Genomic DNA, 16929 nt, shown 5'->3' with positions numbered 1-16929 from the left:
ATCCTACTCGAGTGTTGCAGTTTCTTCGGGTTATGGCAGCAAGATCGTCTTCGGAATGAGCCATCTCCGAATGCGGTTGGGCCTACGGAGTACCTAAGAAGATTCCTTGTCCACGAAACGCGGCATGATGTCGTATCGAGGCAAGCCATTATCACCATTGCAAAGCTAATAAACTTGACTAGTCCAAAAGTGTCCCATCCAGGGCTGCCATCGAGTGGTTCGCTTCACGAAGGTGAAGTTTCAAAGCCCGTACCGAGATTATGTCACGAAAGCGCGGTAGCGATGGCACAAGAATGTATTGTTGTTCACACACGACCTCGTCATTCTCCTTGATAGACTCGATATTGTCTCAGCTGCACCACGATTCTGCCGGTGTTACCAGCCTGAAGGGCCGCAACAATGTTTACGTATTGTTGGCTTCACGAAAGGCAAGATGGTGTTTGCACCATGGCTTCTCCACCTATCAGTGTTACAGTGAACCTAGCCAAACGCCGTCACAATATATCTAGCTAAATGCCGTTCTGGTAATGGTTAGAATCCTAGCAGCTATGCGCTCAGTGCCGCGTTCTCGTCAACAATCTGGACGAGAAGATATTTATCATAGTCATGAGGCGCTGGAGGTAATGAACAGGAATGAAAACGGGTGGTAATCTTCTGGATCCCGCGACAGAAGGGAAAACTTTTCCGAGGGCAAAGCCAAGGTAGCAATCCATCAAGGTGCCACGCCACTGCCTTGGTCTCTGTATAGTACTGTTGCCACCACGCCCGATACGGTCGGCAGAACTTTCAGGGGCTTTGAAAGCACGCTACTAAACGATCACACATGCTGTCTTGTGAGCTAACATGGCAGGAGGCAAGTGTATTGAGTGAAACTTGGCCCCGGAATGATCGGGCTCATGATAGCTCTTTACCGAATCAAGCAATGGATTGTCTCATATTCTGATACTGACAGTGGCCAAAGCATCGTGCTTCAATACAAAGATACATCCAGAAGGAACTTATCATTCTTTCTAGACACCAAGTCTCCATCTAATAATCGACGGCGAGGGTTGCAACTCAAGAAAGGGAAAGGATCACCAGTCCATCAAGCCCAAGACAGGAAGACCATCCACTCAATCTATACAGATTGGCACGTGCGATGTAATGATCCGACTTGTATTGTCAATTTAGCAGTCTTTCCTGACAAAGCTTTGATTTGAGGAGTAGCTACGGCATGCCATCCATGCGTTGGGATATGAAGACTTGAAAGCCAGTTGAGACTAGTCCGTGGTAGATTGCATGTTTGATCCGAACGCATGCTGCCCATCATCTCAGCGGGTTCTGGAGTAGGTACGGCTTCGGGGTCTCGTAGGTGCCTGATCTTTATCACGCCACTCGAACCTAGCGCACTACATCTTGCTCGTATATTTTTTGACAGCTGAAATGTGGGGATTAGCGTGATGCTAGACAGCGTTCCTTGCTCCCTGCATGTTAGGCGTATTTATGGAACTTTCCTCAATCAGAAATTCACATTCTATAATCATCAGGCCACTAAGATGCAAAGGAATCGAGACATCCCATAGCCGGACTCACAATGCCAGCAGCCATGTTGAGACAGAGATACTCCATCCCTTGCTGCGATGACCGCGCGTTTCGCGTGTTCTCCCCCTATGAAAGGACTGGAGCTTTGGGTTCTGTTACATGGCTTACTCAGTGTGGTTAAAGTCAATCAAGCATAGTTGAAGCCTCCTGGCTTCGGTATTAAATAAAGGAACTCTTCAAGCCCACGGTAAAGGAATTTCAGTGATCTGGCCCTTATAGGTGTCCTGTGGCCAGTTGTTGATCTGTCCAACCTAATCAACCTCAATCCAAGCCCATATCACCTCCTCTTGCCAGGGCCTTCCTCCCTCCGGCACATCGCAGCCATCATGGTACCCAGATTTCACTTCTTTATCTTTGTCGCTGTGACCTGTCTGATATTGTTTGGGATTAACCGTCAGTACGATTTACTGTCGGCCAGGATTACACAAATCGGGCAGGAAAAGGAGAGCACTCAAACGGATACGGCCCCTAGCCAAGCGAGCCCACCCAAGACAGAATACATACCCACCGACTCTGCCACCTCACCTTACTGCAAGTGGGTCTTTGACCGGTACGAATCCAGCGAGTATGAGGAGCAATGGTTCCGAGAGGTGCCACACGTTCAGTCCACCACTGCCGACGGTGCCAATATCTGCAAGGCTATTCAGAAGCATGTCGAAGCAGCCAAGTCCATCATCAGGCGAACCATCACTCTAGCATCCGTTGACTCCAAAGTCAAATGGACAACACTCGACGCCTCTCCAGGCCCTCTCGCCCCGGAAGACGAATATATGAGTCGTATGCATTACCGACGTGTATGCTATGATGAGCATAAACAGATCTTTCAACCTGCATCCGGGAGTGGGATACAATTGATCGAACCGCTATTCGGGATGCTCCGTGATCCCTTTGATGGATATTGCGGCAAGGATAAGCTTATCATGGATAACTATCCCGACGAGCATCCAGGACAATCTAAGCTTCACATTCTGCCTCAAGGCTATGCTCCGTTTACGTACACGACCAAGAATGACGACATTGAGCTTAGGAAATGGTATACTCATGGGGTTCCGCCGTGGTATTCATCATTACGACCTGTATACGATGAGCAGCTCGGAACGGCTTGGTTATCACCCCAAAATATCCACTTGGATCTGGGTTCCTCCTACTTTGGTGGTTGGACCCGTGGGGCAACTGCAGCATCTGGTCAGTGGTTCTATGACAAGTACCATGCACGCGGCCAGAAATTCGACCGATTCATCGCCGTGGAAGTCGAGATCTTGAACGATACCCAGGTCTACGAACAAGTTCCAGAGGATTTGATCGGTATCTACACGCTAATGAATGTTGGTTTGACCATGGGAGGAGACAAGCTGAATACTCTCAACATGATTAAGCGGCTTGTCCACCCAGAAGACTTTCTGGTCTTCAAGCTCGATATAGACTCGGCGCCCATAGAGGAGCCCATCGTCCAGAGTCTACTAGCAGACGATCCCGAGAATGGCAGCGCGCTTATTGACGAGCTGATGTTCGAGCATCACGTCAATTTCTACCCAATGAATAGCCCGTGGGGATTATCACCGACTTCGAAGGAGAGTGGCGATCTGTTGACCAGTTACAATCTCTTCAGAGATCTCAGGAAGAAGGGGATCCGGGCGCATTCGTGGCCTTGAAGAACTTCTTTGCTAGTGTATTCAGTGTAGACGTTGAAGAAAGACGACATCCCCACAATGCATAGGATCCGCGTGATGTTGTCTCCAGGATCTTGGTAGCTTGTATGATATCGCAGGAGCTAGGCGTTGCTGATACTTTGATAATACTTATCCAAATAGCCATGCTGAAGCCTGATGATTATGCGCCGAAGAGCCTTGTATCTCCAACAGATATTATACTCGACGCTTCTTACATCCGAGCTGTAGCTTGCCCTGAAGTGGTAGCTGTCGGCTACTTGATCCCACAAAAATGCCATACTCGGCGCTCTGGAGCTTCCACTTTTGAGCCACGACATCCCATGCGCTCAAATCTCTCCGGGTGAGTTCAAACTTTGCAGTGGCCGCCTGTCCGGGCTTGAGCGGCAGTTTTTCAAAACCTCGGAGCTGCTTCTCTGGTCCACCTGGGATGGCGACATAGAGCTGAGCAACTTCTGCACCGTCAACGGCCCCTGTGTTGGTGACGTCCACAGACACACGAGCGACCACGTCCCAAAGGTCAACGCTTCCGCCTTGAATGATCTCTCCTGTCGGATAGGGTGCGGTTCCATTCCTGCCGGCAACGGGCTCGACTCTGAGGTTGCTGAAAGCAAAGGTGGTGTAGCCAAGGCCGAAGCCAAATTCAAATCGTGGCTCAATGCCCTCCCGATCAAAATGCTTGTAGTCGATATACACGCCTTCCGTAAAGTTGCTCTGCGGGAATTTCTTGAACCGACCTTCCCCAACAGTAGGCTTCAAGAGGTCGCCGTAGTCGGACTCGTTCTTCGCGACCGTGTAGGGCAGCTTTCCGGAGAAGTGGCTCTCTCCATAAAGCAGCGACACCAATGCTTTACCTGTCTCCTGCCCCGGTAGATGTGCAAAAATCACGGCCGTCACATTCGGATGCTCGATCCACTGATCCACAAGCCGCACGCCAGCGTTGTGCAGAACGACAACAGTGCGCCGGCACTGGCTCGCCACGTGGAGGATGAGGCCGTCGGTAAAGTCGTCTCTCAGTCCCGGCCGGTCGAATGACTCGGACGCCCAGGCATTGCCAAAGACGAGGCAGGCATCGCTGTCTTGCATGACGCTCGGTGTCCCCGACACCAAGTCCCACCAGACTTGCGTGTTGTCCGCATCTGCACGGTTCATCAGTGCCGCAAAGGGCGACATGAAGGTTGATTGGGAGACAGCCCCCGAGCCACCGCCTGCAAGCAGCGTGCCATTACTCGCGATGGCGGGTGGCGGTTTCGTGCTGGGCAACCCGAGGAACGCCCCCAACACGGCCTGCAGTGAGTTCAAAGCCGATTCGAAACCAAGCACCCAAGGAGAAAAGCCGGTGGCGTTGGGAGCGTTGGCTGGCGGCGCCTCGGCCGAGTAGCCAAAAATAGAGAGCGTCTTGGGATTCTTCAACGGTAACGTGTTGTCGATGTTCTTGAGCAAGACATGTCCCTCCACAGCACCGGCGGACAAGATGGGCTTGTCTGCCACATCTCGTGCTTCCACCTTCTCGTGGGGAGCCGTCAGGTCCTTTGGCATGCCGTATCCACTCGGGGGAAAGTCTTGGTCCTGTTTGAGATAGTACCATGCCGCCAAAATTCTGGACGTGATTAGTCTAATCGTCATCCTGAAATGAGCACCACCTTGGAATAACTCACCGAGTGGCCATGTCATCGATCCTGGTCTCTTCGACAGTGCCATTCAAGACAGCCTTGGTCAAGTTGGCGCCCCAGAAAGCGCCCCCGTTTGGCATGGCCATGTCTAGCCCAGCGAGGGCTGCACCCACACCGCTGCGAAGGGCAGTCCAATCCGTCACAACATAGCCCTACCGTCGTTAGGTAATGTAGTCGTTAGAAGAAAGGACTTGTATGCCAATCTCACCTGAAAACCCAGTTCTTCCTTCAGAGCGCCGTTGAGAAGCTTGCTGTTTTGACACCCGTACGAGTTATTGACTCGCTGGTATGAACACATGATGTTTGCAGTGCCAGCTCGTACTGCATCTTGAAAGGGCCTTGGAGAGTTGTGTGAGTAGACTCGAGTGACTGGTCATATCTCTGTGTACTTACCATAGGTAGAGTTCATGCATTGTGACGTCGTCAATATTTGAGGATACGGACTCTATGCTATGATCAGAGTTGGGATTTCGGTCCAACTCCTGCTCATTGCCAATGTAATGCTAGAGGGTCTTGTTCAGCAGGGCTCCATCCGGACGAATGGCGACAACTGGGTAACCATACCTTGGTGCTCGTCTGAACACCTGCGCCTTGAACCCCAGAGACAGATTCAGCGACCAGTTGACCGGCAAGATATGGGTCAGGAGAGAAGCCTAGTGTCATTCAGTATCAGCTTACACGACTGAACTGTGAACTGTGGGTGGACTAACCTTCCCAGTTCCTCCCACCGAGGACAACTCTTCCAACGGGGCCGACGACGGGGCCAAGAAGGACGTTGACTCCCTTCTTTTTCGCTTCCTTGCCCATTGCCATGCCGCGTCGATGTGCCAGGTTCTTGTTCCATCTAGTTCCGGGGCGGGTCAGCCAACAGGGAAGATATGGCCTAGAAGGAGTTGGTCAAAGCTTCTTACGAGGCGCCGACGTGAATGCCGCTGGGCCACGAGCTCACAAAGTCGGTATTTCGCACACCGTTGCCAGCATCGCTCAGGCAGAGACCTTTAAAGCCGATGTGTGGGATAGGAGCAATCGCTCCACTGCAACCGCTGGTCGGCGCGTATCCAACGGTCAAATTGATCTACAATATCAGGTCAGTGAATACGTCATCCCGCAGTACCTATGAGTGATGATTGCCAACCTTTTCATCCAGCGTCAGCTGGGCTACTTGAGCCTTAGCTTTGGAATAAGCATCGGCCCAGTCGCCGAGCCCAGTGATTTGCGCTAAAAAGAAGTTCAGTATCACCAATTCATGGGTGAAGACCTCTGACAGTATCGTTACGTACGTGACGGATACACAGGGGGAGACTCTCCATAGAAGTAAGTATCTTCCGTGATGACATCTTGTGCAAGACAACAAGGAAGGCTCGCAAAGATGGCTACGCCGACAGCAAAAGCCTTTGGGACCATGATGACAGGGCCGGGAACGCGCTGGGCTGACCAATTACACGCGGATTCGCTCAGGAAACAACACTCAAGGATTGATACCCAGCCGGGGTTCTTATACAATATGCTGATCAACGCTCCAACATGGGGGCTTTCATTAAGGCATGTATATGTCGACTCATTAAACAGCGGCCCGTGTCCCACTCATCTTGCAGTGCCGCGCTGCCGCGATCTTGCGGTAGACTTTTCCAGCCATCGTGACTGCAACCTCGGCCAGTCCTGTGATTTCAGGATGCGATGTAACCCTGCTACCAGGGTTTCTCTGGGCTCAAGCTCGCCATGGTGCGGGGAAGTCGCGTGTGTGCTGGGTCGACAGAAGATGCAAAAGATCATCACAGTGATGATATTCGGGCCTTCTCAAGTGCGTTAACGGTCGGAGAGAGAACTGCGTCCGTCATCGAGACTCTTAAAAAGGTTAATTCGGATTAATTTCCGCTGAGTGCTGGGATAGATACAGGTACTACCGAACAGACCCAAGCCCGGAGTTGGGGTACGCCGGAGAAAGGCCCACCAGTGGAAGTGGCAGTGTGCCAATGATTGCGATTGACCTGCCCTGATGCGAACACTGGTGGAAGTCGGAGTGATATGTCCGAATGCCGGCCATATCACCTAACCCATTGATTGTTCTGGTCCGCGGAACACACACAATGCACACCGACTTTGGGCCTCTCCAACTTTCACACGATGCGTTCCTGATCCGGCTTCCAGATGGAGACTGGTTTGAAGCCGAGGTAGAACCGATAGGTGCGCTTCAGGTGCATATCAACCAGCAATCTCGCGTTGCAAAGATGATCAACAGCATTTATGGCTCGAATGCACCCTGCACTCGACCAGCTCCAAGATCGCGAGCCGAAGATTAGCCGCTAGTGTCCGCACTGGACAGAGTAATCACTCCAGAATTACAGAATTACGTACTAGATGCCAACTCAATGGGCGCGGCAGCACGGGTTGCCAAGACGGTCAATGGCAGTTCAAATTGAGCTTCCCCACACGGGTTCGGCAGTTGTCTACATGCTTACTTTGTGCGTTACAGAGTATGGTCTTATTGCTGATCAATGAGCCACCATCGACCATATATTTCAGTCTCGCTAAACTATTGAGAAATGACATCCAAACATCTCCATGGCCAAGTCTCGCTCATCGACACGCGTCCCGATGGCTTCCTGCCTCTTGATCAGAGCTTCCAGGAGGAGCGCAGCCCTCTTGGAATTCTTTGTTGCTCCGCGGCTTAAGCGAAAGGCAGGTAACGTCTCCGGGTTGCCGGCCTCCAGCTCAAGTACAGGTCGAGGCCTGGCTAAGCCTTTGATTTGCTCCACTGCCCACTTCCGTCTCTGTTCATCGGAGCACTCTGCGCCAAAGATGAAGACCGGCCACATGAGAGCCGGGTGAACAGTTTTGCAGCGGTCAAGCTCGCTATATGATTGCTGCAAGAGGTCCCACGTCTTATCTGCTGCCATTTGGACTGTCGCAGTGGGTTCCAGGTGCCACCAGCAGACCCGGTGCAGATAGAGAAAGAGAACCCAATAGCTTGCGAGATACACGCTGAAAACCTCCTCGAGGCGGACCGCCACATCCTTTGCCAATGTCTTTGAGATATCCACCGCGGTGAGGGATATGGCCGACGGTCTCTGCGCCCACAAATCCAAGAGCTCGCTTTGATATTGCTTCCCAAGTACAGCTACCTCTAGTTCGTCATCGGGCGTGAATCTCGAGCGGTGGTGTTTGTCGAGCGATCCTATGTGGCGGAAGTAGGATTGTGTTTGTAAATACCACTCTGAAGCTGGCTGTAATATGGCCCGGAGGATGATTTCCTTGACGTCAGCTGTAGTGAGTGAAGGGACCAGGGTTGCACTGTCGCCGTGATCCGAGAGGTCCGACACTGAAGAGGCCTTCCTCCAATCCGTCTCGGCCTTGAGGGGCTTGTCCTTCCCTTCCCCATACTCGCAGCTGACAATTTGGATGGGATAGCAGGAGACAACGGCCAGGGCCTTGGGCGAGAGCAGTGGTGGCCCGCCCAGATGCGTCGCCTTGCTGTCGAGGGAGTTGAAAGCCGAAAGGAGTTGTCGAGAGTACCAGTTCCACTTGCAGTTGCTTGTGATGATGATTTCTGCATGCTCGCTAGGAAACGAGTACTCGTTGAGCTCTGTCCCTCTGTCATAAATGACTCGGATCCAGGCCAAGAGGTAAACCAGAGCAAGGAGTTCATCAGACTCTTGGCCGCTGATCCCCGCGGCCAAGGATGTCTTCTTTATCACGTACATCCTCGCAGTTTCGTACCGGTCTGCGATTCGCTCCCTGGTACGCGGAGAAGCCGGAGCCTGATCCTCGTCATCTTGAGCCAATACTGCCTCAAGGCAAAGCAGGGCATTCATAATGGCGCTGTTCTTCGATCCGAGGCCGAGGAGATATTCCTGCAGGTGTCGCCACCTCCGGATCCCACCCATTAACATAGCTGCCGGCGGTTGCATGATCTGCTTGAACATGGCCAGTTGGTCCATGTCCTGGCCTGATTGAGGTGCAGGCGTATAACCTGCTGAATACGCTCCGGCCTCTGTATCTGCAGCGTTTCCAGCGTTTCCAGCAGTTCCTGAGTCAAACATCAGTGCATTGACTGGAGCGGATGGGATCTGCATCGCCATGTCGATTGAGCCACCGTCATGTCCGAGCGGAGATATCGAGACTGCCTCGCCCTGGCTCATAGAGTCCAGAGATGCCGCCGTATCAAACTGCATGATATTGCCGAACTCGGCAGCCCAGTCGAGGCACAGGCCGGGCATGCTATTGATCGAGTCGTCACTAAACCAAGGTAGGGACGTGTCCTGATCCATGTGGCTCGTCGAGAGAACCAGGGGCCGGATATCATCGCTACCATGACTTCCATGCCGTGAAGCCGATGGCGGCGGACTTTTCTCAACAGTAGGAGTCGAGTTGGCTGGCGTGGGCAAGGGTAAGATCTTCCTAGGATTATCAGATCGCATGGTGCTGTTGCTGCTTCGGTGTTGTCGTAGGTAATGGCATTGAAGTTGCAGATGAGAGCAGTGCCCGCACGCCGGGTGAACCTCGTCGCATCTTACGTGTCTTTGCTTGCAGGTTACGCAACCTAGTCGTGATCGTGCTGCCGCTCGTCCACGCTTGGGAGGATTCGGTGCTCGGGCAGTAGACTCAGGCATGGCCGTTCGTCGATTGAGTGCCGCAGGTAGTTACATCTCTTGCGAACATTATTCAAGCCTTGGGCAAGAGGGTAGACGTCTCGGCAGAGTCGTCAAAGTATTATCACAGATTGAGAAGTGATGTCAACCCCGTTCCCCGGAAACATCGATCTAACTACAACCTGGGTCCGAGCCATATCTCTGGACCTGTCAACCCCGCATTTTGCAATTTTAGCCTTAGCCTCTAGCTGATGGAGCTGGAACCTAGTCGGCGACATCAGGTCATTTTGAAAGGGCTGGCCGCGTTTCGAGGCGACTATTCGAAGGGATCATCTGCCAAGGCTGGAATGGAATGTCTGGGCATCTACCGGAGCATATCTTTTTGCTACCTACTGTTATCTGGGGTTATCTGGGCACTCCACAATCTGGGGTTTAGAAATGACGACACAGCTCGCAATCCCATACTATTGGCCAGTTTCCCGACCCCCTTTCCACGACCGCGCCGGCGTTGGGGTAGACTGCCGATCTGTGAGGGGTTCAGCCATGTGATCGGAAACGTAACCCCGGCCCAATTTCATTTGCAGGGAGAGGCGTCTCATGGCCCATTCGAAGGGATACAATTACATCGTGACGGCAGACGTTTGGCTTCAGTATGTTATGCAGCAAACACATATCTTAGATTGGCTATGGTTAAATACTCAGCTCGTGTCTTCAATTCTATACCTCCTATCACCATGCCTATGTAAAGCACCTCAAGCACCCTTGCTTCCTTGGTCCCCCTTCCCTCCAGCCGCGGACGCTGGACATCCAGTTTCTTCCTGGGCGCTCGTCGCCACCGAGTCCCCGTTCAACCCCGGAACATCCTTAAAAACCGCGAAGCTCGATGGGGTCTCCTCCATTACGGGGAAGTGGAACCCGCACTGAGGGCATTGCTGGTGGAGGACCTCCTGCTCCCTCGCCAAGTCGTACTTCTTGTCCTCAGTGTGGTTGCATACCGGGCAGACGCGGAGCAGGCGCGTGCCCACAAGCTCGAAATTGGTGATGATGTCTTCCATGATGGCGCCGTTGGCCGCCCACGTCTTGCAGTACTTGTGGTACGTGTTCTTGTGCCAGTCGTACAGCGCACCACGACTGGTCCAGAAGCTGCACTCGTTGTACCAGCTCCGGTCGTCGGGGTGCTCCCACCACGTCAGGTGGAGGAAGCCTGGCAGCGTCATGAGGTGGCGCCGCGTGTCGGCGAAGAGCACCTTGAACTTCTCGTATGCGTCGGGGCTGGAGAAGCGCACCCGCTGCATGCTCAAGTATATAGGCATAATGTTGGAAAGACAAAAGTTAAACTGGGAAATAGGAGATGTGATCAGATCTTTGGTGAAGACAATGCTATAGAACTTGCATCTAACACATGGTAGACTTGTTCTAGAGGTGCCATTCGTATTTATACATATCATATTATATTGTCAATCGATTATGATATAGATGCTTTGCCGGACACGATTTGTGGAGAGGTCCTAGCAAAGGGTGTTCGGCGAGTAATCAGTGTTGTATCATTGGCTTCTCGCCTCCAAGTGGAGCGATGATAAGTTCAATATTTCCCGACTCTACCTACACTAAGTCCGAACTAGTAAGTATTTCCTATCTCGGAAAGCTGGCCAATGCCTGTGTGTCTTGGAGTCTTCCAGCCGGCATCCGACACGACACGCGACGCGAAACAAGGACATCGGGTAGGTCGTGTGACTTCAAGAAACCTCACAGAGACCCTATCGTATAACATCATGTGTATATAATCAGAATGCATCTAGTAGGTAACCTGCCTTTCAATCACCTTAAGAATAATTCTAAGCAACTAAAGACACTCTTGCTCTATAACATACTATTCCACGCTTCGTCATGGCTCAACCCTCTACTCACGTCGTTCATGGTGGTAAGCAGACACCGCCAGCGAGCCAATGGACGCCATTCGAATGGGAGGAGCCGAAGCTGGGCAAGCAGGTCCACGGTGAAGTGACAATTGCCCGAGCCTTCGGTGCTTCTGGAAATCTATCGTCGGGATTCTGGAGAACTGGCCCTACTTCCCCCGGCGCCAGCTCTGACGGTTCTCACACACTTGTTTACTCTGCACCACTAGGTGATGAGTTGGCCTGCGTCATCGATGGCTCGGCCACCCTCACCGTTGTATCGACTGGAGAAAAGTTTCACATCACTCCTGGAACTATCGTCAGCTCCCCCAAAGGACTGGAGGTCCAGTGGGAAATCGATGCTCCCTTCTTCAAGAAGTACTGGTGTATCTGGAACGGAACGAAAGCAGCCCCGAACCCTGCAACTACGCTCCAAATCAACCACGTCAGTGATAACCCCGAAGAATGGACAGACTACCACTTTACAGAGCCTAAGGAAGGCGCCTTGGTGGCTGGAGAGCTGTACTTTATCAGCACCGGCGGCTCGACCGGAACTTTTCTCAGCGGCGTTTGGCGATCTGGCAAAGGGATTGCTGGGTCGGATGTGGATGACAAAGGCACATTGACAACACCCTACACCGGAGTGCTTGGTGATGAGACGATTCTTCTTTTAGAGGGAGAGGTTGATGTTGTGGAGACCGAGTCTGGAAAGAAGCATAGTTTCAAGGCAGGAGATGCTATCGGACTGACATCAGGGATGCACATCACCTGGACCTCTAAAGGCCCATTTTCTAAGAAGCTTTGGGTGATTACCAAAGACGAGGTTGCTCAGTAAGCTGGCGAGTTGTGCTGGCACCTGGGCGGACGACCTTCAGGCATTGGCATGCCGGCTTCTCGCTAGTTCAGCCCTTCTGTATAAAGCTGAGTACACGGGGCGGGGGGGTTAGGAAGACACTCTGCATAGTTATTTAGGAATCGCAATTATGAATTTGGAAACGGTTGAAGCCCCATTTTTGAATCCATGTAGCAGGTATCTGTTTCTTTGTCACGGTCGACTGTCTCTCCCTTGTCTCAAGAAGTGAATTAAGATGGTAGCCAAGACACTTTGTTACCTGACTGGCTTCCCTCTGTTTGAGTGGAAAAGCAGCCTCTCTTAATGGTAAATATGGCAGGCGAAACTCTTCTTAGTTCTTACTACAGCAGCACTGTAACTACTCTACATTTACGTCCGTGATAACGACATTGTTCGTTGTGATCTGTTGATTGTTTGACGGCAACTCTTGATTTTGCGCGGCTTCCAACTCGGCCCCTGTTGGCATGTTGACGATAAGAAGGTAAAGTATGTTCTAATTTCCACTGTTAGCCAGAGGCCCATATCTTGCCATGGTAATACTTGTAATCCGAGTAACATACCCGATTTATGCGGCGCTGACCGTGTTCAAGAAGCTCAGACTGCTGTTGAAACTGCTGCAGTTGCATCTCGTAAGCCTGTTCATACTGCTTCACGTAGTCCCGCTGCTGCTCGGGGGTCAGGCCCATGCCCTGCAGCACTTGGTTGAGGTTGGCCATTTGGAGAGACTGCTGGTCTCGGATAGCCTGCTCCTGGGCGGCCATGGCCGACCGCATACTCTCTTTTTGCTTCTCCATATTGGGCGTCAACTTTCCTCCGGATAAAAGGCCAAGCAGTCCTCCATTGCTGGCGGGGTGGTTTGGATCCAGGAATCGATTCGAAAAGAGCCTCTGCGGTGCAGAGAGGACGTCGCCTTTGCTCTCGGCAGCCTGCTCCCACCTGTCAATCTGTGCACAACAGGAAATGGTCATCGCGAATTGAAATTTAGGGCTCTCAACATACGTAGCGCGCCTGTGCTCGCCTATCAAAATAGTCGTTCAATCGGGCGAATGCCTTTTTCTTCTTGTTTGCCCCAGAGGACGGCGATGTCGTTGGCTTGGATACGTCCGGATATACCAACGTTGCCACAGATTCTGGAAGGCTCTCTTGGCCTTGGGACACACCCGCCGCAGGACTGCGCAGTTTCCGCTTGGCTGTGTCGAGAAGTCCCGACTGGGACGACGAGCTTCCATGATCTGATATAGCTTGGGAGGGATCGATCTTTTCCTTCTTGTCCATTGCGATGGGATTGTATGACATGATGAGGCAGTAGAGTCCCCTAGGCCGAAAGAACTCGTCATTCATACGGTCCATGAACGAGTTTGTTCTGTGGGCAGCGACAGCCGTGTCAGTCAGAGTCTAGCAGGGCAGCCATCGTACAGTATGACTCACTTCCACCTTGTCTCCGCTTTGGCGACGATGCCAGCGATGATCTGCACCGCCGCCGAGACACCCAGAGCAATGTGATTGGGAATGAAGCCAGTTCCCATTGCCGCCACCTGAATGGCATAAAGCCATTTGGATGCTTGGGCCGCTTTGTTGGTCGCTCGGATAAATGCCAGGAACGACTCCTCGTCAATGCCGAACTCCTCGAGATCCGGCGCATACGCCTTGATGAATCCGCGTTCTTTGTTTCCTGGCCGCCGCTGGGGAATCACGACCGGGTTGCGCAACCGGGGTGGCGATTCTGCCCCAAAGGCGACGTTCGTTCGGGGGTAGTCATGGATGAAGTCCTCCAGGGCCGAGTCCGCATTTTGCTGTAACATTCCGGCATCCTGTATCTCCTCGGGGTCACTGTCGTAGGAGACAGGAACGGTCATTTGACTCTCAGTCGAAGCCATGATGAAGTATGCTAATCGTTGTGCAAGGTGCTTGACTGCGGTCCAGGAAATTTCTCGCGGTGCAGATGGCAGTGCTTTTAAAAGCACTTTCAGTATCTTCCCAGCTCGAAGGAGGGTGGACTCGGGAGCCCACTCGGGTCTTGACACGAAGCCCACGACGGCGGAAAGCTGATGGATCTACACTGGTTATACTACTTCTGTCAGGCACCACAGAAGTAAGCTTTTGCTAAAGCAACCAAGCTTTGCGGGGCACGCGTCATCGCTCACTGAGGTAACCCACATAGTAGCAATTGCCAAGGCCAAGCCGCATCCACCCCTGCACATTACTACCCGCTGTGGTAAGTTTCTGACCACCCTCAACGTGCGCGTGCTGTGCTATTTGTGGCTCGGCCGGCGATCCGCTTACGCAATGACAGCAGCGCGGCTCGAGATCGCTTTCGCTTTCGTGGCTTCGCATTCGGTCGTCCGAGGGTTATGCATGAATCCTCTAGCCCAAGCTGACCCATTCACATCACAAAAGTCCTCCCAACATGAAAGGGTACCATTGACAGAAGAGTTACTGCACATGCCATTACTAAATCCGTTTTAATTGCTTGTGTCTGCGCTGGTCTCTCAGCGTATCGACAGAACAGAGGATGAAGAAGCTTCATGTATATTCAATGTTCAACTTGTTGCTCGGTCTATCCGTCTCATACAACCCGAGCTACACTGTAATCTGGACACAGTTCAAGAGAGACAACAAATACAGCATCTTGCTCTGTTCTCAGTACATTGTGTTGATTCTGTAAATCCTGATAGGAAGTCACATGAGATGTGGGAACCGTTTCACGGTAACTAGTTGTTTTATCCTCGCGATAAAGTATGTTGCCGAACATAAACTCCAAGTATAACCAAACAGACTTTTCTATATTACACCAAAGTCATGCCGAGAGCTTCGGGGTTCTCTAGGTGGGAGCCCACCTTGTCAGCACATTTCGCCACGGTAGCGCCATCAAGTACACGATGGTCTGCGCTCCAACTCAGCACGACTTCTTCCCGTTTGACAATGCGTTCCTGCCCAGCCTCATCCTCTTCAAAAGCAGGTACAATTCGTGACCGGCCCACGCCTATTATCATAACCGTTGGGTCTAGGATTATCGGTGCGACCACGTGGCCTCCAAGACTGCCAATGTTGCTCACTACTATCGTGGCTCCCTTCATGTCTGCGGGACTCAGACGGCCTTCTCTGGCTAGGTTACCCAGGCGATGGAGCTCCTGTTGTAGCGAGACGATTGAGTGGCTTTGAACATCATGTATGACAGGAACCAGCAATCCCTTGGGGGTATCCATCGCGACGCCGATGTTGTGCGAAGACTTGATGACCAGGTGAGGACGCTTCGGGTCCCTTTCTAGATCAATGCTGGAGTTCACCATTGGCATCTCTTTGATTGCCTCCGAGAGAGCCTTGAGGATAAATGGAAGAGCTGTCACCTTTCCAGTCGTGGAGCCCGCGGCCTGTAGACGCGACAACATAGCCCGATTTGTCGTGAGCCTCCTCCGCAGCCCGCTCAGGGGCGTCATGTTGATAATCTGTGTGAAAAGGAAATGCGGGATAGCCAGAGACCTCGTCATTGATTGGAACATCTGGGTTTGGATGGGGCTGAGCGGAACGACCTGGTCTTGCTGAACTCCGCCAGGCGCGGGCTTTTTTTGTTCGCTGCCCTGTCTGGCGGACAAGTGTTTTTGCACGTCTTCCTTAAGTACACGACCGTCCTTTCCTGTACCCGAAATACTCAGGATATCGATTGCATGTTCCTTGAGCATCCGCCTGACTGCTGGTGTGGTGATGCCGGGATTGCCCGGCTTCTCTTCTTCTAGAGAAATGTTTTCGGCCAGTATTTCTGCTGTCACCATTGGGACAGTCTCCTCCGCTTGCACAGAGCCGAGGTTCTGTTGGGTATCTTCCCTTGATGACTCCATGTCTTGTGCCGGCTCGATCGATGTCGTAAGCTCGGCTTCGGCGTCGTCATCCATCTCGATGTCTATCAAAGGCTGGAGCGGTGTGAATAAACTTTCAAACATAAAACCACATCACTATGTCACATACCGAACCGACGCGTGCCATATCATCAACTTCATAATGCAGTTTTCTGACGATACCCTCGTAGCGAGATGTAATCTGCACAGTACTATGTCAGTTTGAAGTCGGTCGAAATCTCCGGATGTCCTGTTTGTATGGTATTTCCTTGTGTCTTACCTCAACAGCTGCTTTATCTGACTGGACCTCGCATATAGCTTCGAATTGTGCAACACGGTCTCCAGGCTTCACTGCCCAGCTCATAATTTGGCACTCGGTGATACCTGGCGAGTGTCAGAAACGCACGCGATATCAAACAACTCGATACAATGTGCAATACCTTCGCCTATATCCGCTAGCAAATATGGCTGAACAGCACCAAGTGCCCTTGCGCTGTGAAACCCGCTCCATCGCGTGCCGCGAGCTGTAGCAAAACCGAAGAGCTTGCTGCTTGGGGAGCTGCGCACCGCTGCTCCAAGTCCATATCGCAACGGTAAGTTCCGAAACGAGGAACGCATGACGACGCTATAGAAGGCCAACAGGAAACAGAAGTTTGGGTGCAGAAGGAGTGACACGTCGACAGCTCGCAGTACGTCTTCTCCTCTTGAGATAGAACCCGAGAGGTCTTATCATCCCCCAGTAAAGTTTTAAGGCCGAAGCCGAGAGATTGTTTTGAGGAAGGAGGCCAAGGGTGCTTGATTTGGAACCGATGCCGTAGCCGGACCGAAATGGAGGATG

The 16929-nt window shown here is 52.1% G+C and overlaps 7 protein-coding genes across 7 annotated transcripts; 2 read left to right on the top strand and 5 right to left on the bottom strand.

The window, feature by feature from the left end:
• Positions 1-1907: 1907 nt before the first annotated feature.
• On the top strand, positions 1908-3233 carry E0L32_002419 (uncharacterized protein; the record flags this gene model as incomplete). Its single annotated transcript, XM_031136606.1, has 1 exon — positions 1908-3233. One exon carries the CDS (start codon positions 1908-1910, stop codon positions 3231-3233), a length of 1326 nt encoding a protein of 441 aa, XP_031000273.1.
• Positions 3234-3446: 213 nt separating this feature from the next.
• Positions 3447-6325, bottom strand: E0L32_002418 (uncharacterized protein; the record flags this gene model as incomplete). Its single annotated transcript, XM_031136605.1, has 9 exons — positions 3447-4848; positions 4907-5073; positions 5130-5259; positions 5315-5424; positions 5486-5574; positions 5632-5765; positions 5833-5996; positions 6057-6139; positions 6202-6325. 9 exons carry the CDS (start codon positions 6323-6325, stop codon positions 3447-3449), a joined length of 2403 nt encoding a protein of 800 aa, XP_031000272.1.
• A 1124-nt stretch (positions 6326-7449) lies between these two features.
• Positions 7450-9339, bottom strand: E0L32_002417 (uncharacterized protein; the record flags this gene model as incomplete). The annotated part of the gene is made up of 1 exon (XM_031136604.1): positions 7450-9339. One exon carries the CDS (start codon positions 9337-9339, stop codon positions 7450-7452), a length of 1890 nt encoding a protein of 629 aa, XP_031000271.1.
• Positions 9340-10262: 923 nt separating this feature from the next.
• E0L32_002416 (uncharacterized protein) lies at positions 10263-10805 on the bottom strand (the record flags this gene model as incomplete). The annotated part of the gene is made up of 1 exon (XM_031136603.1): positions 10263-10805. The coding sequence occupies one exon, from the start codon at positions 10803-10805 to the stop codon at positions 10263-10265; it is 543 nt and encodes a 180-aa protein (XP_031000270.1).
• Positions 10806-11397: 592 nt separating this feature from the next.
• On the top strand, positions 11398-12240 carry E0L32_002415 (uncharacterized protein; the record flags this gene model as incomplete). Its single annotated transcript, XM_031136602.1, has 1 exon — positions 11398-12240. One exon carries the CDS (start codon positions 11398-11400, stop codon positions 12238-12240), a length of 843 nt encoding a protein of 280 aa, XP_031000269.1.
• Positions 12241-12616: 376 nt separating this feature from the next.
• Positions 12617-14135, bottom strand: E0L32_002414 (uncharacterized protein; the record flags this gene model as incomplete). The annotated part of the gene is made up of 4 exons (XM_031136601.1): positions 12617-12751; positions 12819-13202; positions 13258-13621; positions 13687-14135. The coding sequence occupies 4 exons, from the start codon at positions 14133-14135 to the stop codon at positions 12617-12619; spliced, it is 1332 nt and encodes a 443-aa protein (XP_031000268.1).
• A 909-nt stretch (positions 14136-15044) lies between these two features.
• Positions 15045-16709, bottom strand: E0L32_002413 (uncharacterized protein; the record flags this gene model as incomplete). The annotated part of the gene is made up of 4 exons (XM_031136600.1): positions 15045-16166; positions 16222-16293; positions 16372-16475; positions 16532-16709. The coding sequence occupies 4 exons, from the start codon at positions 16707-16709 to the stop codon at positions 15045-15047; spliced, it is 1476 nt and encodes a 491-aa protein (XP_031000267.1).
• Between the last annotated feature and the right edge of the window lie 220 nt (positions 16710-16929).

This window comes from Thyridium curvatum (assembly GCF_004353045.1).
Source record: "Thyridium curvatum strain D216 chromosome Unknown NODE_10_length_634906_cov_78.760910, whole genome shotgun sequence".
NCBI lineage: Eukaryota > Fungi > Ascomycota > Sordariomycetes > Thyridiales > Thyridiaceae > Thyridium > Thyridium curvatum.
The sequence above is the reverse complement of the archived record's forward strand: the minus strand, read 5'-3'. Positions and strand labels throughout refer to the sequence as shown.